This window comes from Callospermophilus lateralis, chromosome 10 (assembly GCF_048772815.1).
Source record: "Callospermophilus lateralis isolate mCalLat2 chromosome 10, mCalLat2.hap1, whole genome shotgun sequence".
Taxonomy (NCBI): domain Eukaryota; kingdom Metazoa; phylum Chordata; class Mammalia; order Rodentia; family Sciuridae; genus Callospermophilus; species Callospermophilus lateralis.
The window spans coordinates 51,829,751-51,847,001 of NC_135314.1; the positions used below are offsets into that span (position 1 = coordinate 51,829,751).

The window sequence follows — 17,251 nt, forward strand, 5'->3', positions numbered from 1 at the left end:
AATACCAAGTTACTTATAAGGGGATAAAAAATTGGTTAATAGGAAGAAGGACTGTTCCAATGCCTGATAAGTTAGTGGCTCTTAATTAGACTTAATGTACTCCTCTATGTTCTAAATATACTTGCCTCTGATAGATGGCAAGGACCCTTTTCCCCAGATAGTTATAGGTTCAGGAATTTCCCTCTTGGATTATCCTTACTGTGCCTGTGCTGTTATTTTTTTGTTTTTGTTCCTTTTTGTGATTTCTATACTTCTTTGAATCTTTCAGGTCAATACTCTTTTTTAATTGTATTTGGTACTATTCTAATCTTGATAAAGAGCAATTTTTATACCAATGATAATTTTCATACTCTTGATATTGCAAATGAGTATCTAGTTGATTATTCTTATATGTGTATGTTCTTTCCAAACATCTCCTAAACACCACCAAACATATCAGTCCTATTTGATTTTTTCAGCATTTCTCCCTGGTGTTTCAAATTTAAAACTAAGCCTGAAACTTAATTCTTCTTCTGTCTCAGTAAATGGCATCTCCATTCACACTTAAGTCAGAAACCTAGGAATCATCCTTGGCTTCTTTCCATTTTACAACATCGAGATGACACCCACTAGCCTAGCCAAAGCCTGAATTGCTCTAATAGTCTTTAACAGGCCTCCGCACTCTTTCTTTCTTTTCTCCAATCCATTTTCTGTTCATCAGCCAAATGATTTTTTTTAATACAATGATTGAGTTATATCGTTCCCCATGTAAAACATTTCCCATTGTACTCTGAATAAAATCCAAACCCTTTAGTAGGGATGTAAGGCCTTTTGTGATTGTGCACAGCACAACACATATGGCTTCACTGCATGACCTCCACCCTCTCTTTTCCTCCTTAAGCTCTAACCATACAGTCCTCCTTTGAAATCCTCATCTAAACCCAATTATTTCCTAATTCTCTGCTTACTGTGTTCTTTCTCATTCTACTCTTTTTCCGTATTCTTGAGATGACTGGCTCCCTCTCAGAGCACTGTAATATTTTTCTTTTTATGATGTTTAGCAGAGTTTGTAAGTGTCTGTTTATGTTCCTATTTGCTTATTGTTTATTTCAATTTTTCCTAAATGAATGTATTCCATTGCCTAATAACCCCAAAGTAAGTATCAGCAGAGCATGGAATGTAAGAACTGCCTTAGAAATTCCAAAGGAAGAAGATCTTATTGCTTAGTATGATAAAAGATGACAGAATAGGATTGGTGCTTAAGTGGACACCTGAACAATGGATAGGATTTAGATGAGCTTTGAGAATAAATAATATCCTAGGTCAAGAATAACAAAAGACCAAAGGGAGAACAATTAAAATTTTAAAATATGCTTTGGGTATTTTGAAAACTGGCCTGTCTTCCTTGTACCTTACTTCTGCTTATTAGGCAGTGACATTATAGGTTCACATTTTGTTTTAATATTAGTTACATATTTTTGACAGATGCATTTTTGTTCTATGGCACTTTTTTAAAAAAACACACTCTATATCATCAAAGTAACTTCTGTGAGGGCCAGGGATATAAAGTGAAGACTCACAGTTTCTTTCTCAGTGAATTGGCCATTTTAAGAAGTAAAAAAGGAGTTACCTGATACTTCAATAATTGTTGTCTTACAGTTAGTATCTTTATTAAAAATGAATCCCTTAGAATTCACTGCTTCATTAATAATCTGACATACATAAAAATACATACAAACAGAAAAATGAGTTAAGCTTTTGTTAGGGTTAATTTTTTATCTTTCAGGATCTGTGGCTTACCTTTTAATCTTCCATAAAGTACAATTACAGGTTTTTATGTCTGAATTCTTTGAACTTTCATATCTTAGATTCTAAATAGGAGAAAAAAATAATCTCTATAAGACATTTAAAGGGATCTTATATCCCAATTCTTTATAATTTTGTTAACTCCAAAAACTTAAACATGGGAATTGGAAGTACCATAATACTTTTAATCCATAACCAGAAATTATAAGTTTTAAACACTTCCCAGTCAGTAGTTCAAGAATCTTCTGTGAATTGATGATAGAATATAATAATAAAAATTGTGTGCCATGCGTGATACTAACCTTGTTAAATTTATTTGCTCTTTGTTCCCTTGCTAATCCTATGAAGACACTGTTACCCCATTTTACATTGTAGTTGAGTAAACTCAGATTGAGAGAGGCTAAGCAGTTTACTAGTTACACAACTGTTAAGTGGTTAAGATTTCCTCTGTGCTGGGATTGTGACTCATCAGTAGAGTACTCCACCTATCAGGGTAAGGCACTGGGTTTGTTCCTCGGCACTATATAAAAAAGTAAAAGAGGTATTGTGACCACCTACAACTAAAAAAAGTAAATAAATTTTAAAAAGGTTTCTTCTAGCTCTTTGTAAGGGTGGAACAAAGCAAAATAGTTATCTGCAATTCAGGAGAAGGGACATTAAGGAGAGCTATGGCAGCCAATTGGACGTAACCATGAGGAAGAGGGCTTCCATGCAGGCTATATCCTGGTTTAAGCAATGAGGAAAGCAGAATGAGCCTGAGCAGAATGAGGGAAGGCACATGTAAGAGTAGTCAGATCCCAGGAAAGTGGTTAGTGGTGGGGACAGAAGTTTGGTTACATACAGAGAGATTTATCAAATGAGTTTACATGTTAAGTCACTGTTACCCATGCTTTTTCACTATTGGAGTAAGACTTATAATATGGAAAGAAAGAAAACTAAATATAAATCCTCTAGAATTTGATTCAAATTGAAGAAATTGGTAAAAACTCAATAGTTTTTAATGTATATAGATTTAAACATAAATATAGATCTAAATGTGTGTGTGTGTGTGTGTGTGTGTGTATGTATGTGTATGCATATATATTTCCCCAGAGTTCTGCCCACTGGGAGGGGCCTGGGCTCAGTGCCAACCCAATAGCAATGAAGATACCTAACATCCAGACCTTGCCTTCTAAATATTATTCCCCACTAAAATTACCAAGACTTTTTGGACAAATGACTGGTGTCAGGGCTCAGGCATAGTTTATTGCCGGGCTTCTGTTCTCGAGACTAAAAGGCTCAGGAGTCACTCTAGTTAAACTGGGCTAACTGGGCTGCACGAAATAACCACACAAGAGACACAATACCTTTTTCTTTGGGGTTGCTGTGATGGCTCCTCTGACCTTAAGGGTCCGCAGAAAGAGAGCGAGAGCACGCGCTGACCCCTTTTATTAAGGAGAAGCGGTCAGGTTTCAGGGGGCTGAGTCTATCTTCATGATGTCCACTGTCAGCAGGTTGACTGACACCTGGGTAGGCCACACCCAAGGGCACAGTAAGAGGAGGGGACACACACAAGGCACTTCCATGGAAGATTCTGTCCTAAATAGGGCAAGGGGTTATATTACAAAGGAACAGGTGAACATAGCTTCACCCATGGGGCTGTAGCAAGACACACCCATTTCTGTGACTGAGCACCTCAGCACCCAGCTGGGGAGTGTAACTCAGTAACCCGTAAGGTTGGCCTCCCACAGTTTATTTTGTAATATCTTATGCCAAAAAGCAAGGAAGTACTCAAATAATGAGCCATCAAAAGGACTCAGAATTGGGGCTGGGGTTGTGGCTCAAGTGGTAGAGTGCTTGCCTAGCATGGGTGAGGCACTGGGTTCGATTCTCAGCACCACATTAAAATAACAAATGAAGATATTCTAAAAAAAAAGGACAAAAAATAAAACCTCAGAACTTCCACTGTCCAAATCAGGAACAATTTCAGCATTAAATTGGACTTAAATAAATTAGGAATTATGAGTTCTTATCAATGTGAATTAATTAATTGAAAGTTTGATGAGACCAAAGAAATGTATATGTTTCATAATGTATTTACAAAAAGAAAAATTATTTTCTAGTAGAAAAAGTTGGCAAACATAACTTTCATCAAGTAATCACATACAATATAAGTGATCAAAGTTAGTAATGGGACAAATCAGAATTATTTACCACCTGATAGGGTGCATTGGGGAAGAATATAACATCTCTTCTGTTATATTTCTGCCAAAATTGTATAACCACAATGTAATCATTTAGAAACATCAGAAAAACCCCAATTGAGAGAGATCCTATTAAAATAATTGACCTGTAATCCTCATCGATATCAAGATCACAAAGTCAGGGAAAACTTAACACTATTCCAACTGAAAGACTTAAAAGATACAGCAACTAAAAGCAATACATGAATTTGAACTAGAGCCTTCTAATATAAAGGACATTATTGGTGAAACTTTATTGGATTGTTAATGTTACTTTCCCAATTGTGATGTTTTTGTAGAAGTATTCAGGATGATGAAACATCAGAGAAGCAAGTTACTCTCAAATGGTTCAGGAAAATGAAGTTTGTGATTGCTTCAATCTCTAAAAAATATATTAATTTAAAAAGTTGGAAATTGCAGATATGAAATTTGGCAGATTATTCAGTATGTACATAATAGAAGTACAATAAAAAAAATAATAGTACAGAACAACACAACCTGTAAACAGGACTTTTTTAATTAAAAATTTCAATACCTATCAGAAGCACATTTCATGTATTCAAGATGATAACCAGTATTGAGAAATACTACAAAAACATTTAAAGAAAAAAAAGACTGTGGAATTCCCTTAAGCCCCTTGAGTACCAAAGAATTGAACCCGGGGCCTTGCACAAGCTAGGCAAATGCTCTACTACTGTTACATTCTCTCCACCCCCACACCACCAATAAAGCCCTTTTAAAAGGAAGAAAAATATTGTCAGCAGTATTTCATCAGAAGGCAATTATAGGACATAATGAAGAAACATGAAGAGTCAAACACAGTCAAACGTACTTTCACCTATAAAGGCTGTATTCAAACACATTAACAAAAAATTGGGATGATATTGTTTGTATAAATACTTGCTGAGGAAAGAAACAACCATCAGCATTCAAAACGATGAAAAGAGATACTGTTGTGAGGAATGGTGTTGGCATTAAGAAGGATATAAGGAAGAGAGTATGGAACATGAAAAGGCTTTAATTGCTGACAATTTGAATAAAATACAGTTATCAGAAAAATGGGAGAATTTGAAGATGATATGAAAATGGAATAAGCTTTCTGGTTGTTTTAAATTTTTTAACTAGATATAAGAGAATAATATTTCAAATCAGATCTGAGAAGATTGCTTATAGTAGGTGACCAAAGACAAACAAGTAAAGGTATAGTTCGCTTAGTGGTTGAGCCCTTTGCCAGCATGATTTAGGCCCTGGGTTTGATAGCTTAATATCACCACCACAAAAAGAAAAAGAAAAAAAAAAGGACAAATCTACTACTATTTTTTTCATTCTTTCTCATTGTCTTATCTCTCCTGCTTCTTTCTAACAAATCAACCAACCATACAGTGAGACTGTATTCCTATCACTACTATTTCATGACAAACTTCCCTTGAAACTTAATGCATCCAAGCAACCATCCTAAGAATTCTGTATATTTAGAATTTAGGCCGAGTGTAGTGGCTCACACCTGTAATCTTAGTGTCTTGGGAACCTGAGGCAGGAGGACTACAAATTCAAAGGCAGCCTCAGCAACTTAGGCCCAGAGCAACTCAGAAAGACCCTGTCTCTAAATAAAATATAAAAAGGGCCAGGGATGTGGCTCAGTTGTTAAGCACCCCTGGGTTCAATCTGTGGTTAAAAAAAAAAAATACAGTTTAGGCAGGACTGGAAGGTTTTTCTATTCCTTGCAGAATCAGCTGAGCTCATTTCATGGAATATAAAACTCAAAGAGTGGATGAGCTGCTTAAGCTGCTTTGGAGGATCCAGGATGACCTCACCCCCATTATCTTGTGCCTTAGTTATACCTGGCTAGAAGTTTGGACTCAGAGAACGATCATCTGACCTGAAGTATGGTTATTATAGAGTAGTAGGGCCTGTTACATAGTGTCTGGCTTCCCCTCGGCATCCTGGCCTGTTTTAATCAAACCTTGAAAATCACACAAGATCATCAGGACTTCTTGGTTATAAGCAAGTCAGAAAAAAGCCCAAATTTAAAGAGAGGGGAATTAAAGCTCCACCTTTTGTTGGGGGAATGAAAGTCACATTGTATAAGAGCATGTGGAGGCACTTTTGGAAAATATAATCTGCCACAGTTATTTTGTAAAGGTTCTACACACACACACACACACACACACACACACACACACGTAACCCAAATCATAAGAATAAAACTGGGATAAACACCAAAAGTTAACTCAAGTATTAAAACAATTTTCAGGTTTACTAATGAAGCAAACAAAAAGATTATGTAGTGGTTTTTTAAAAGTGAGAAACATCTGACTATATGGCAATTTTTACTATTTCGTGGGGAAGAAACAAAGGAGAAATCTATAAGTTTACCATTTAAAAAAAGAAGATGATGAGGCTGGGAGTGAGCTTAGTGGTAGGACTTCTGCCTACCTTGTGCAAAGTCCTAGGTTCAACCCCTAGTACAGAAGCAAGGAAGTTTTCATGTATTCATACACATAATTATATATTATATGCATATATAATAAAATAAATGTTTTACAGGGATGTGTGTATATGCTTATATTGTTAAAAATGAAGGAATAAGCTTTTCTTTACATATTTAGGAACAGGACAGAATAGGATGAGTAAAGGATAGAGGCTGAACTTCATTTTTTTTTTAATTGTCAATAGACCTTTATTTTATGTATATGTGGTGCTGAGAATCAAACCCAGGGCCTCACACAATCTAGGCAAACATTCTACCACTGAGCCACAACCCCAGCCCTGGACATCCTTTTTAATATTCTTCTTGCGGTAAGATTTGACTTTTGACTTATTTCACTTACTTACAAAAAACAAAAAATTTAAAAAGCAGCCCCTAAAAATTGAAGTTTAAAGTAAAAAGAAACAAATGAACCTAAATGTGTATCCATTTGGCAGCCTTAACACCCAAGGAAGAATTATTCCAAGTGACTAAAACAGTAATTCAGCCAGGCGTGGTGTTTCTGCCTATAATTTCAGCTACTCAGAAGGCTGATCACAAGTCCAGAGCCAGCCTGGGCAACTTTGTATGACTTTGTCTCAAAATTAAAAATAAAAATGGCAGGGGATGTAGCTCAATGATTATGAGCCTCTGCAGAGGAGAGAGGGGGCGGAACTCAAAACATCTCCCATGGCCTATATATCTATCTGTAAATCTTAGCTGTGTCAACATATAATAAAGAAGATTTGTCATGATAGTTACATAGTGATGTGAGTTTTTTAATAATTGGTTGCCTCAGTTAATCATAATATCCATTAAAAAACATGATATGACAATGATGAAAGGAAGAGTGACCCAGCAGTATTTATTCTTACTCTGTCTTCTTAAGCTATACAACTCACAAGCAAATTGTTTGTTCTAAGACTAGGTTTATAAGAAAATCAAGTTTGATATAACATTGATTTAAAAGAAAAGACATAAATGTGTACAACTTTGTAATTGCAGTAATTTTTTTTAAAGTGCTACAAGTTTTTGTTAAAGATTGAGTAGTTCTGAATGTATAATATAGTTTAAAGTAGTCCATTTTCAAAATTATTCTTTTATATAAAAATGTGTTAAATAAAAATATTTAGGAATGTTGTTTCAGATTTTTTTGCATCTTACTTTGACATTTGATAATTTATGAATTATTAAATTAGTTAAAATTTATCAGTTTGTTTAAGCACATTTTTATTATTGATCTTGCATAAGTTCTGTTTAAGAATATAAGGTTAACTGTTAAAGGTTAGTAATCAAAGCATCTAGTTCATTAATTATTATAGCTTTTTTAAGACAAATTAGAATAAATTCTGGTTTTTAACATATGCACTTAATTTAGACAGTAAGGTAAGATTGATAGTGCTGTTTGATTCATGGAATTGCATTAACTAATTAAATATTATATGAATGTAGAAAAATTCTAAGGCAATTTAATTTTTGACACATTAAGAAGCTCATAATTTTTTAAGTTTTCATGTTGAACAAAATCTTATGCATTTTACTGTTTTAAATTCTAACCACATTTAATCTATTTTGAAACAGCTTAAACATTTAGCACTTTATCTTTAGGTAACTTATTTTTTTCTCTTTTCCTTCCTTCAGAGTACAGTCGTTTTGAAGCTAAAATACATGACTTACGGGAGCAGATGATGAATAGTAGTATTAGTTCAGGGTCAGGTTCTCTACGAACTAGCCAGAAGCGATCCCTGTATGTCAGGTAAATGTTTTACTTCTAATTATAGCAATCTTGAATTATCTATGCATGAAAATTCTTTCGGTATTTTCCACTGACTTCGGAAGTTTTACTATAAAAAATATATTACAAGTTAGTGAAATGTTTTTTAATGATTGATTTTCTGACAGTGTATCTATGAAGAGTTAGAATATTATAATTTCATTAGTGAAAGTTATATAACCCTTTGAATAATCATGATAAAGACAAGATAAATATGAACTTGGAAGTATTTTTAGATTGGTGTTTTAGGAATACAAACCTGACATATTATACCACACTTAGATTTACTTGTATCATTTATAATAGGATATATTCCATTTGAGTAACTTATAAATTACCTTGGCAGTTTCTTTAAAAGTAAAGAGAGCAAATGAAAATAATAAGTGCTGGGGACAGTAGTACAAGCTTGTTATCCCAGCTATTGGGGAAATGAGACAGGAGAATCACAAGTTTGAGACCAGCCTCTGTAACTTAGAACCTGTCCCAAAATTTAAAAGGACTGTAAAACACAATCCTTTTGTTTTGTTTTGGGGGAGGGGGGAGTTAGTTCAGTGGTAAAGCACCCCTGGTGATTTATGAAATACTTAAACCAAAAGAAAAACATTTTGTACACTTGTTTGGAGTACCTTTATTTATTTATTTATTTATTTTTTATACCAAGGATTGAACCCAGGGGCACTTAACCACCATGCCATACCCCCAGACTTTTTTAACTTTTTAGTTTGAGACAGGGTCTCACTAAGTTGCTGAAGCTGGCTTTTAATTTGTGATCCTCTTGCCTAGCCTCCTGAGCTGCTGGGATTATAGGTGTACACCACCACACCTGGCCATTTTTATTAATTTTTTAAAGATGTAACACTCTAATTTTAAAGTTCATATGTTATCAAAAAGCCTTATAATGAAAAGTAATAGTCATCTCCTACCAGCCTCTAGTTTCATTCTCTTAAAACAGTTATCTTCCATTTTCAAAGCAAACTCCCTTGCCTTTGCCTCTTAATTTCTAAATAACATGTATATATTACTGTTTTCTACTTTAAACATTATGGACTTATTGCCACTGTGTTCCCCTCCCACACCATTCATTCTGCCTCTTATTATATGACCCACACATAATTCCTATCACTGTCAATAAAATTAATAGTATTGAGAGCCATGTGTCTAAATAAGCCTCTACAGTTTTTCACAACATGTGGACACATAAATGGTCTTAATCAGATGGAGTTTCTTCCCATTTTTGTGCTCCAGTAGTTGCTCTGTAGACTGGCTGTACATTATCAAAAAGGACTTCCCTTTGCCATTACCCTGTTCCCTTTGCCTCTTTACTGTATCAGGATATGTTTCTTGCGTGTCACATTTTCTTGTTAGTTTTCTTTTGTTTTCCTAAATTGATTCTCTAGTAAATTCCTGAGAAAAGATTGGGTGGGAGATATTTATTTATTTATTTATTTAATTTTTTGAGTCTTAGCATGTCTGAAAGTGACTCTATTCTGCTTTCTCAATTAGAATTTAGTGGGGAGGGGTAATACCTGTTCTATTTTCCAAGAGTACCTTCTTGTTATCTGATTGTTCCTTTTTGTCATTTTTTAAATTTCATAAACGTGATAAATGATGTTTTTCTGAGGTTTTATATTTCTAGTATTCTCTGTGTTTTTATTTTATAGTTAGTTTATTTTCTTTAGTTTTTTATATGTGAGGTGATCTTTAACTATTCAGTGATCCTTGTTTTCCATTCTTAAGAACAGAGAATGAAACTAGAGGGTTTAACTAGAAGATAATGGAAGAGGAATAAATTGGCTCTTTCACTGTCCTCTTCTGCCTCATGTCATTCTTGTCTTTTGTGTCATTCAGTAATTCTAAAGAATACTTAATCTCCTGCCAGCAATATAAACCAGATTGCTAGAATTTTCTTTTTCAGTATATGGATTTCCTGTTCATTCACTTGTTTTCAATCTAAGTTCTTCCTACACCCCTCCAAGTTCCACAGCACCTAGCTTCTCAGACTCAAGTTTCTCTAAGATTAAACCTCTGGTCTCTTCTATAGGACTAGAAATGGGAAAAGGGGCCTGGAAGATCTAATGGCTATATAAAGTTTCCACCTTCTGTTTTCAGTAGTATAACTTATCCCTGCTTACCTGGATACTGTACACCTCTAATTTTTGAGCATGTCTTAAGTTCTTATGAATAAATCTTGTTTCAGTATCCCTTTCTTCAGGTACCCTAGTTATAACTTCTCTTAGTCTGCTAAACATAGGTATCATCCAAAAATATTATTAAAATCTCTTTTCTCCTATTGTCCCTTTTTGTATTTTTATTTTTCATTGTCATTATAATGAGTTTCAAGATGGAAAGGAAATAAACAGATGTAGGCAGTCTGCCACAGTTAACCAGAGGTTCATGGTTCTTTACTTTCAAAAAATAAAAACAAGGCTATGAAAGATCATAGTTGATGCCTTTTTATAAATCTCTGAAACAAACTAAACCATTATAATGTTTCAAGCCAATAAGTCCAAAGTTTTCAGTTCTGTAAACAAAGTTAGAACAGGTTCATTAAAATATATTGGAAATCATAATATAGAGCTCATATAGCCTTTACATTTTTTCATATATGTATATGTCCCACATCTGAGACAATGGGACAACATGTGATAAAACTAAAGCAACAACAACAATAGCAAAAAGGATCAAGACAATTAATAAACACTGTATTCAAAACAGTGGTTTCAAAACTTTATAATAATGATATAAAACTTTATAATGATGATTAACTCTTGATCCAAGGGAAGAAGGATCAGAGAGAGAATATATAGGTAAGTAAATTATTGGTAATGGTCAAAGTGTTCATTATACTCTTACAATTAATAACTCATGTATTTCATGCATTTATTTTTTTTAATGAATCAAATATGACAAAAGATAGTGTTAACAGAATAGAGATTGTGGATGATTTCTTTTGACCATTTATTCATCAGTAATATACTTCTATTTTGTGATTCAAAAGTTGAATTTTTTACTAAAATGTTGAGATAATATTTTCTCTTTTCTGAATGTCTTTTGACTTTGTTCTGTTGAGGTACTTTATTTTTTATTTTATAATATGTTGATTTGTATCCTCATCTTCTAAATATTTTCTTACATGTTAAGTAAGCCATCCCACTTAATTTCCACATACTTCTCTGAGACCATTAGCCTTGAAAGGAAAAATCACATTTGAAAAACATGAATTGCCAGTTCATTCATTAACTCCATCATGTAACTCCATCTCTCATCCTTACTTCAGGAGAAAAGTTTCTAAAAATTGAGTAGCATGGAAGGCTGTGGATATGGCTCAGTGTTAGAATGTTTGCCTCGCATATGCAAAGCCCTGGTTTCATTGTCTAGCATCACTGAAGAATTAAAAAAAAGTTGGGTGGAATGAAAAAAGAGTAGGATTTGTATCCTCATTTGTGATTATCAAATTGGAATAAAAGAATAAATAAATAGTATTTAAAATGTAATTATTCTCTTTATTTGTTCATTTTTTTGTCAGTTTTAGCAGTTCTCAGGATTGAACCTAGGACATGTACGCTACCACTAAGCTACAACCTCAGCCCTTTCTTGTACTCTAAAGAGAATTTATTTGAATTTAAAAATTAAATTTGTTTATATATTGTACACAAATTAACCAAGTGACAGCCTACAATATTTTTATCAAAATTTTCAATATTCTTAACATTTTGCAATTGCCAAAGTAATAAAGCATTTTTTTCCAAAATGTTCGGCAGCTGATATATTCATTTGTATTTTTCATTCTTGTTTTGTGAACAAATGGAAGAAGGAATGATTAATGGAATAATCATGATTTTGATTTAGTCTTTTAGTTCACAACTATTGGATCAAATGTATCAGGGAATTTGTTTTCAGGTGTCTAGTTAAAGTAAACAGAAGAGTATCTCTTAATGTTTACTTTCTATTTATTATTTTAGAACAACTCTCTAGATTTGTCTCTATTTTGGAATTCAGTATGGGTTGCCATTGGATTTTACTTACAGCATTTTTTGGTTTGGGTATTGGTTTCTTTTGGTTTGGTTTGGTTTGGTTTGGTTATGAAATGGAGTCTCACTACATTTTCCAGACTAGCCCCAAACTCCTGGGCTCAAGCAATTCTCCTGCCTCAGCCTCCCAAATAGATGTGTCAACACACTCAAAAGCATTTTTTAAATTTCTTGTACACATTTTACCAAATTTGATCTAATCCTCAGAACAACCCTACAAAATATTATTAGCCCTGTTTGATAGGTAAGAAAAGCCTCAGGAGAATCAAATAAACTGCCCAAAGTAAAAGCAAACACAGAAACTATAATATAACTCCAATAAGTAGAGGACATACCACTCAAGCCCTCAAGTCTGATTCCAAAGCACCTGTTAATTCATCTATACCAGCACTGTCCAAAAGAAACATAATATGAGCCACGTATATTGGTTTTAATTTTCTGAAAGTCACATTTAAAAAAAAAAGAAAACTATTTCTCCTACAATATTGAAAGAAATAGGTAATATATCTAATAACAAGTTGATTTGACACTTGTTTTGTCTCATTTTCTTGTGCATATAGTACAATATTGATCTTGGCATTATCTTGCCTACCATAGTATAATACTAGTTTAATTATCCAAGTTATATATATATACTTTGAAAATCCTATATTTATTTAAAATTGATTAATACCACAATAATAAATAATTATGGGCTTTTCTTCTTCTGAATCCAGAGCCCTTTTTGATTATGACAAGACTAAAGACAGTGGCCTTCCCAGTCAGGGGCTGAACTTCAAATTTGGAGATATCCTCCATGTTATTAATGCTTCTGATGATGAGTGGTGGCAAGCCAGACAGGTTACACCAGATGGTGAAAGTGATGAAGTTGGAGTGATTCCCAGTAAACGCAGGTAAATATGTTTGTTTGTTTGTTTTACCACTTGAAAGTAGGGCATAAATAGCATAAAAAATTGCTGTTTCTTTACATTTCTTTTACTGTATAATATGGTTGGACCTGGAAGACATTATGCTAACTGAAATTAACTAGACATGTGAAGACAAATATTGGATAATCTCATTTGTATATGAAATCTTAAATAGCAAACTCAGACATTAGAGTGGTGGTCACTAGGGGTAAGGGGAACGAGGAATGGGAAGATGTTGGTCAAGAGACACAAAGAGCAAATACCAGAAATCTTATGTATATGATGGCAAGCCACAGGTAACAATACTGTACTGTATTCTTGAATTTTGCTCAGTAGGTAGATCCCAAGTGCACTTTACCGTCATCAGCAATCCAAAAAAGATAACTAAGTAATAGATTTTTTAATTAGCTTAACTATAATGATTATTTTACAATGTTTGTCTGTCAAATCAAATTGTGTCCCTTAAATATGCATAATTAGATTTTAAAAACACCAAGACAACTGAATAAATTTCTTTTATTGAAGTGTTGATTTTATACTTTGTTTTCCAGTATTGTGCTTCACAACCTTTTAATTTTTTTTACATTGAATTGTACCAATGGCATAATTAGAAGATATGATGCCCCCATACAGATCTCTTTAAAGTTTCTCCTGGTTGCTAAAAAAATAAATAACTATTGTGTCACTATGCCATGTGTCTATACCAGTAAAAGGAGACAAAATTAAAAGTGTCTGTAGTTTTCCTATGTTAAATGGTAATAGGATTTACATTTTTTAAGCTTTTGATTGTGTACATTGCCTCCTTTAGATTTAATAGAAATACTTCACTTCTCCTTTTTCTTAGACCTGTTGGTACTGTCTTTGCTCTTTATTTTTAACCATTCATTTTTGTGATTCATTAATGCATGTTTACCATCTAGTGGCAAAAGTGATTATATACAAATGTCTTTAGTATGATCCATAATTGTGGGGGCGGGCCTAGAGAAGAATGGGCAAACTTTGGATTGGGCAGGAAGGAGTGAAGGGAGGGGAGGGGGTGTGGGGGTGAGAAGGATGGTGGAATGCAATGAACATTATTACTCTCTGTATATATATATATATATATATGTATGATTGCATGAATGGTGTGACTCTGCATCATGTAAAGCCAGAGAAATGAGAGGTTGTGATCCATTTGTGTACAATAAATTGAAATGCATTCTGCTGTCACATATAACTATTTAGAACAAATTAAAAAAAAAAGTATGATCCCAGTTTAGAGTACCTTATAAGGTCTCTGAAATGTTGACTGTCTGTACTTTTGTAAGCAAAGTATTAAAATGGCAGCTTATAATTCCTCCATGATATTTTTAAGATAGCCAGCAAAAATAATAATGTCTGTTATAGTTAGTTAATTGATTTTGAGATAAAGTTTATGATGTAATAAACATACTTTTGAGGGGCTGGGGTTGTGACTCAGCAGTGGAGCACTCGCCTAGCACATGCCGGGTGCTGGGTTCTGTCCTCAGCACCAATAAAAATGAATAAAGGTATTGTTTCAAACTAAAACAAAAACAAAATATTTTTTTAAAGAACATGCTTTTTCTTATTGAGTTAGATTTATATTTTGTTGGAATCACTATAATTGGTAAATATACAAATTATTTATAAACCATCTATAAACCTCTTTCTATATTTTGTACAGAAAAGTAATATTAATCTGTTCTTGTGGTGCTGGGGATAAAACTTTGGGCATTATGCATACTAGGCAAGTGCTCTATCACTGAGCTACACTCATCCCTAGCCCAAGAATAGTATTATTAAAGTATTTAATTTAAAGTAATTAATCTTTAATTTAATTATTAAAGATTTTGAAATTGTGGTTTTAGGGTTGGTTTATAACTTATTGGGTAGATCCACATACTTAGCAAGATCCATCTATGTGCAATCTTATGTTTGATGGCAAATTCTCTTTTAGCAATGCAGTCCCTTAATGTAACTTTTTCCCAAAATAGAATATATTCTGCTTAAAATTCAAAAATGCCTCCTCCCTACATTCTTGAGTCAGTAGAAACCTCACATCTTAAATGTCAAGGTCAGAGTTCCTAAAAATTTTCTTATCCCTTGGAACCTCATATCTCACAAAGGCTCTCCATGTACCTGCAGCCAATGTTTGATGAAAAGAGAATTAGAATTACTGTAAGAGATATATCTTGAGACCCTACCAGTCCCCAAATTCATGAGTAGCATTACAGAATATAATTTTTCTCCCGTAAAATACAGTGTGAAACTACAACTAGGCTATTTCATTCATGAATATATTCTAAACTTGTTTTTCCTTAAATTGAATTGTCTCCTATTTGGACTTCTTTACTTCTAAGAATTATAATTACTTCAATTCTTGACTTTCTTTCAGGGAAAGAAATCTTTCTTTCAGAGAAAGAAAACCTGAAAAAATGCTAAATTCAGTAAAGAAATAAACACCTTTTAAGTCACTCAACTATTTACTGAACAAGCAATAGTTAAGAAACAAAGCCATTTTGAATGGTAAATGCTTACCAACTAAATGGTAATTTTGTTGTGCCCTCAGCAAATACTTAGATATTATAAATTATGCATGTCATAGACCCTCAAGATTGCTCTGGAATAGTAAAGAACATAAGTTGTAAGTCTATGAATGCCAAGGCTCTGCTCTACCTGTAGTAAAACTATATAGCTAGATATATTTATTCATATGCTATTTGGGTAGGTTTTTCTGCAGTATGCTAGCATAATTGCGTGTTAAAATTTTAAGGATTTATAAAAACATACTTTAAATCAAACTTTGCAAGATTATATTGATGTTAGAATCTACAATAAATTTTGGTTTACACTTATAATTTGCTTGCATATTTTTGAAGAGCTAACACTTTAACAAGGTTCAGAGTTCTATAAGCTATTTAGGTTCCCTCTTAATCCTATTTCACCTTACAGGAATAAGGAGCATTACCAGTTCTTCTATATCCCTCAAAAAATACTGTAAAACTTATTCTTTACACTCTAACTAGCTACTTTATATATATGCACATATACATCACTGAAATTAAGCTTAATTTTTATGTTTCATCTTTTATTGGTACATTACAATTATACTTAGTAGTGGGATTCACTGTGATATAATCATACATATACATAACATATTTCTTTAAAAGACTAAACCAACTGGGCACATGGTACATCCTTAATCCCAATGACATGGGAGGCTGAGGCAGAAGGATCACAAGTTCAAAGCCAACCTGGGCAGCGAAAAGACCCTATTCCAAAATGAAAATGGCCAAGGATGTAGCTCAGTGGTAAAGCACCCCTGTATCATAAAAGAAAGAAAAGGAAGCAAGGAAAGAAGGAGAAAGAAAACCTGAAAAATTGCTAAATTCAGTAATGTTGCCTCATAATATTTTAAATATAATTATGAAATTTAGTGCATGTGTAAGTTGACACATATACACTTTATTTTGGTATTCCATAAGTGTGTTGTACTTTATTAAATGAGCTCTATATTTCATTTTTCTGCAATTCTAATTAATTTTGGTATGTAAACCTATATGACTCCTACAGATTTTAGCATATAAAAATATTCATTATAGAGCTATCAGATCTGTGATTTCTAGTAAGATTCCTAGATTCATTTGGTTTACTTAAAAAAAATAACATTCTAGTTAAATGTGATGGGGCATACCTATAATGCCAGCTACTTTGGAAGGTGGAGGCAGGAGGATGGTAAGTTCCAAGCCAACCTGGGCAACATGGAGAAAACCCTGTCTCAAAAAAAAAAAAAAAAAAAAAAAAAAACCTGGGAGCCAGGATGTACCTCAATGATAGAGCCTGCTTAAGGCCCTAAATTCAATCCCTAGCACCTAAATAAATAATCTTCTGTACTTTGACAGAGTTGAGAAGAAAGAAAGAGCCCGTTTAAAAACAGTAAAATTCAATTCTAAAACAAGAGGAGATAAAGGGGTGAGTATATGAAATCTCTTATTTTTGAAAATAAATGAGGACAGTATACTTTTTCATAATTATCATTTGAGCTAGATTGTTAAGAAAGATTT

At 33.3% G+C, this 17,251-nt stretch overlaps 1 protein-coding gene across 11 annotated transcripts in view; it reads left to right on the forward strand.

The window, feature by feature from the left end:
- The window catches only part of Dlg1 (discs large MAGUK scaffold protein 1), a 251,443-nt gene that overhangs the window by 191,701 nt on the left and 42,491 nt on the right, over positions 1-17,251 (forward strand). For all 11 annotated transcript variants that reach the window (XM_076868823.2, XM_076868826.2, XM_076868827.2 and 8 more), the window contains 3 exons: positions 8,116-8,230; positions 12,996-13,172; positions 17,090-17,159. In XM_076868823.2, the coding sequence (XP_076724938.1) occupies positions 8,116-8,230; positions 12,996-13,172; positions 17,090-17,159 (362 nt within the window). The remainder of the gene's footprint in view (positions 1-8,115; positions 8,231-12,995; positions 13,173-17,089; positions 17,160-17,251) is intronic.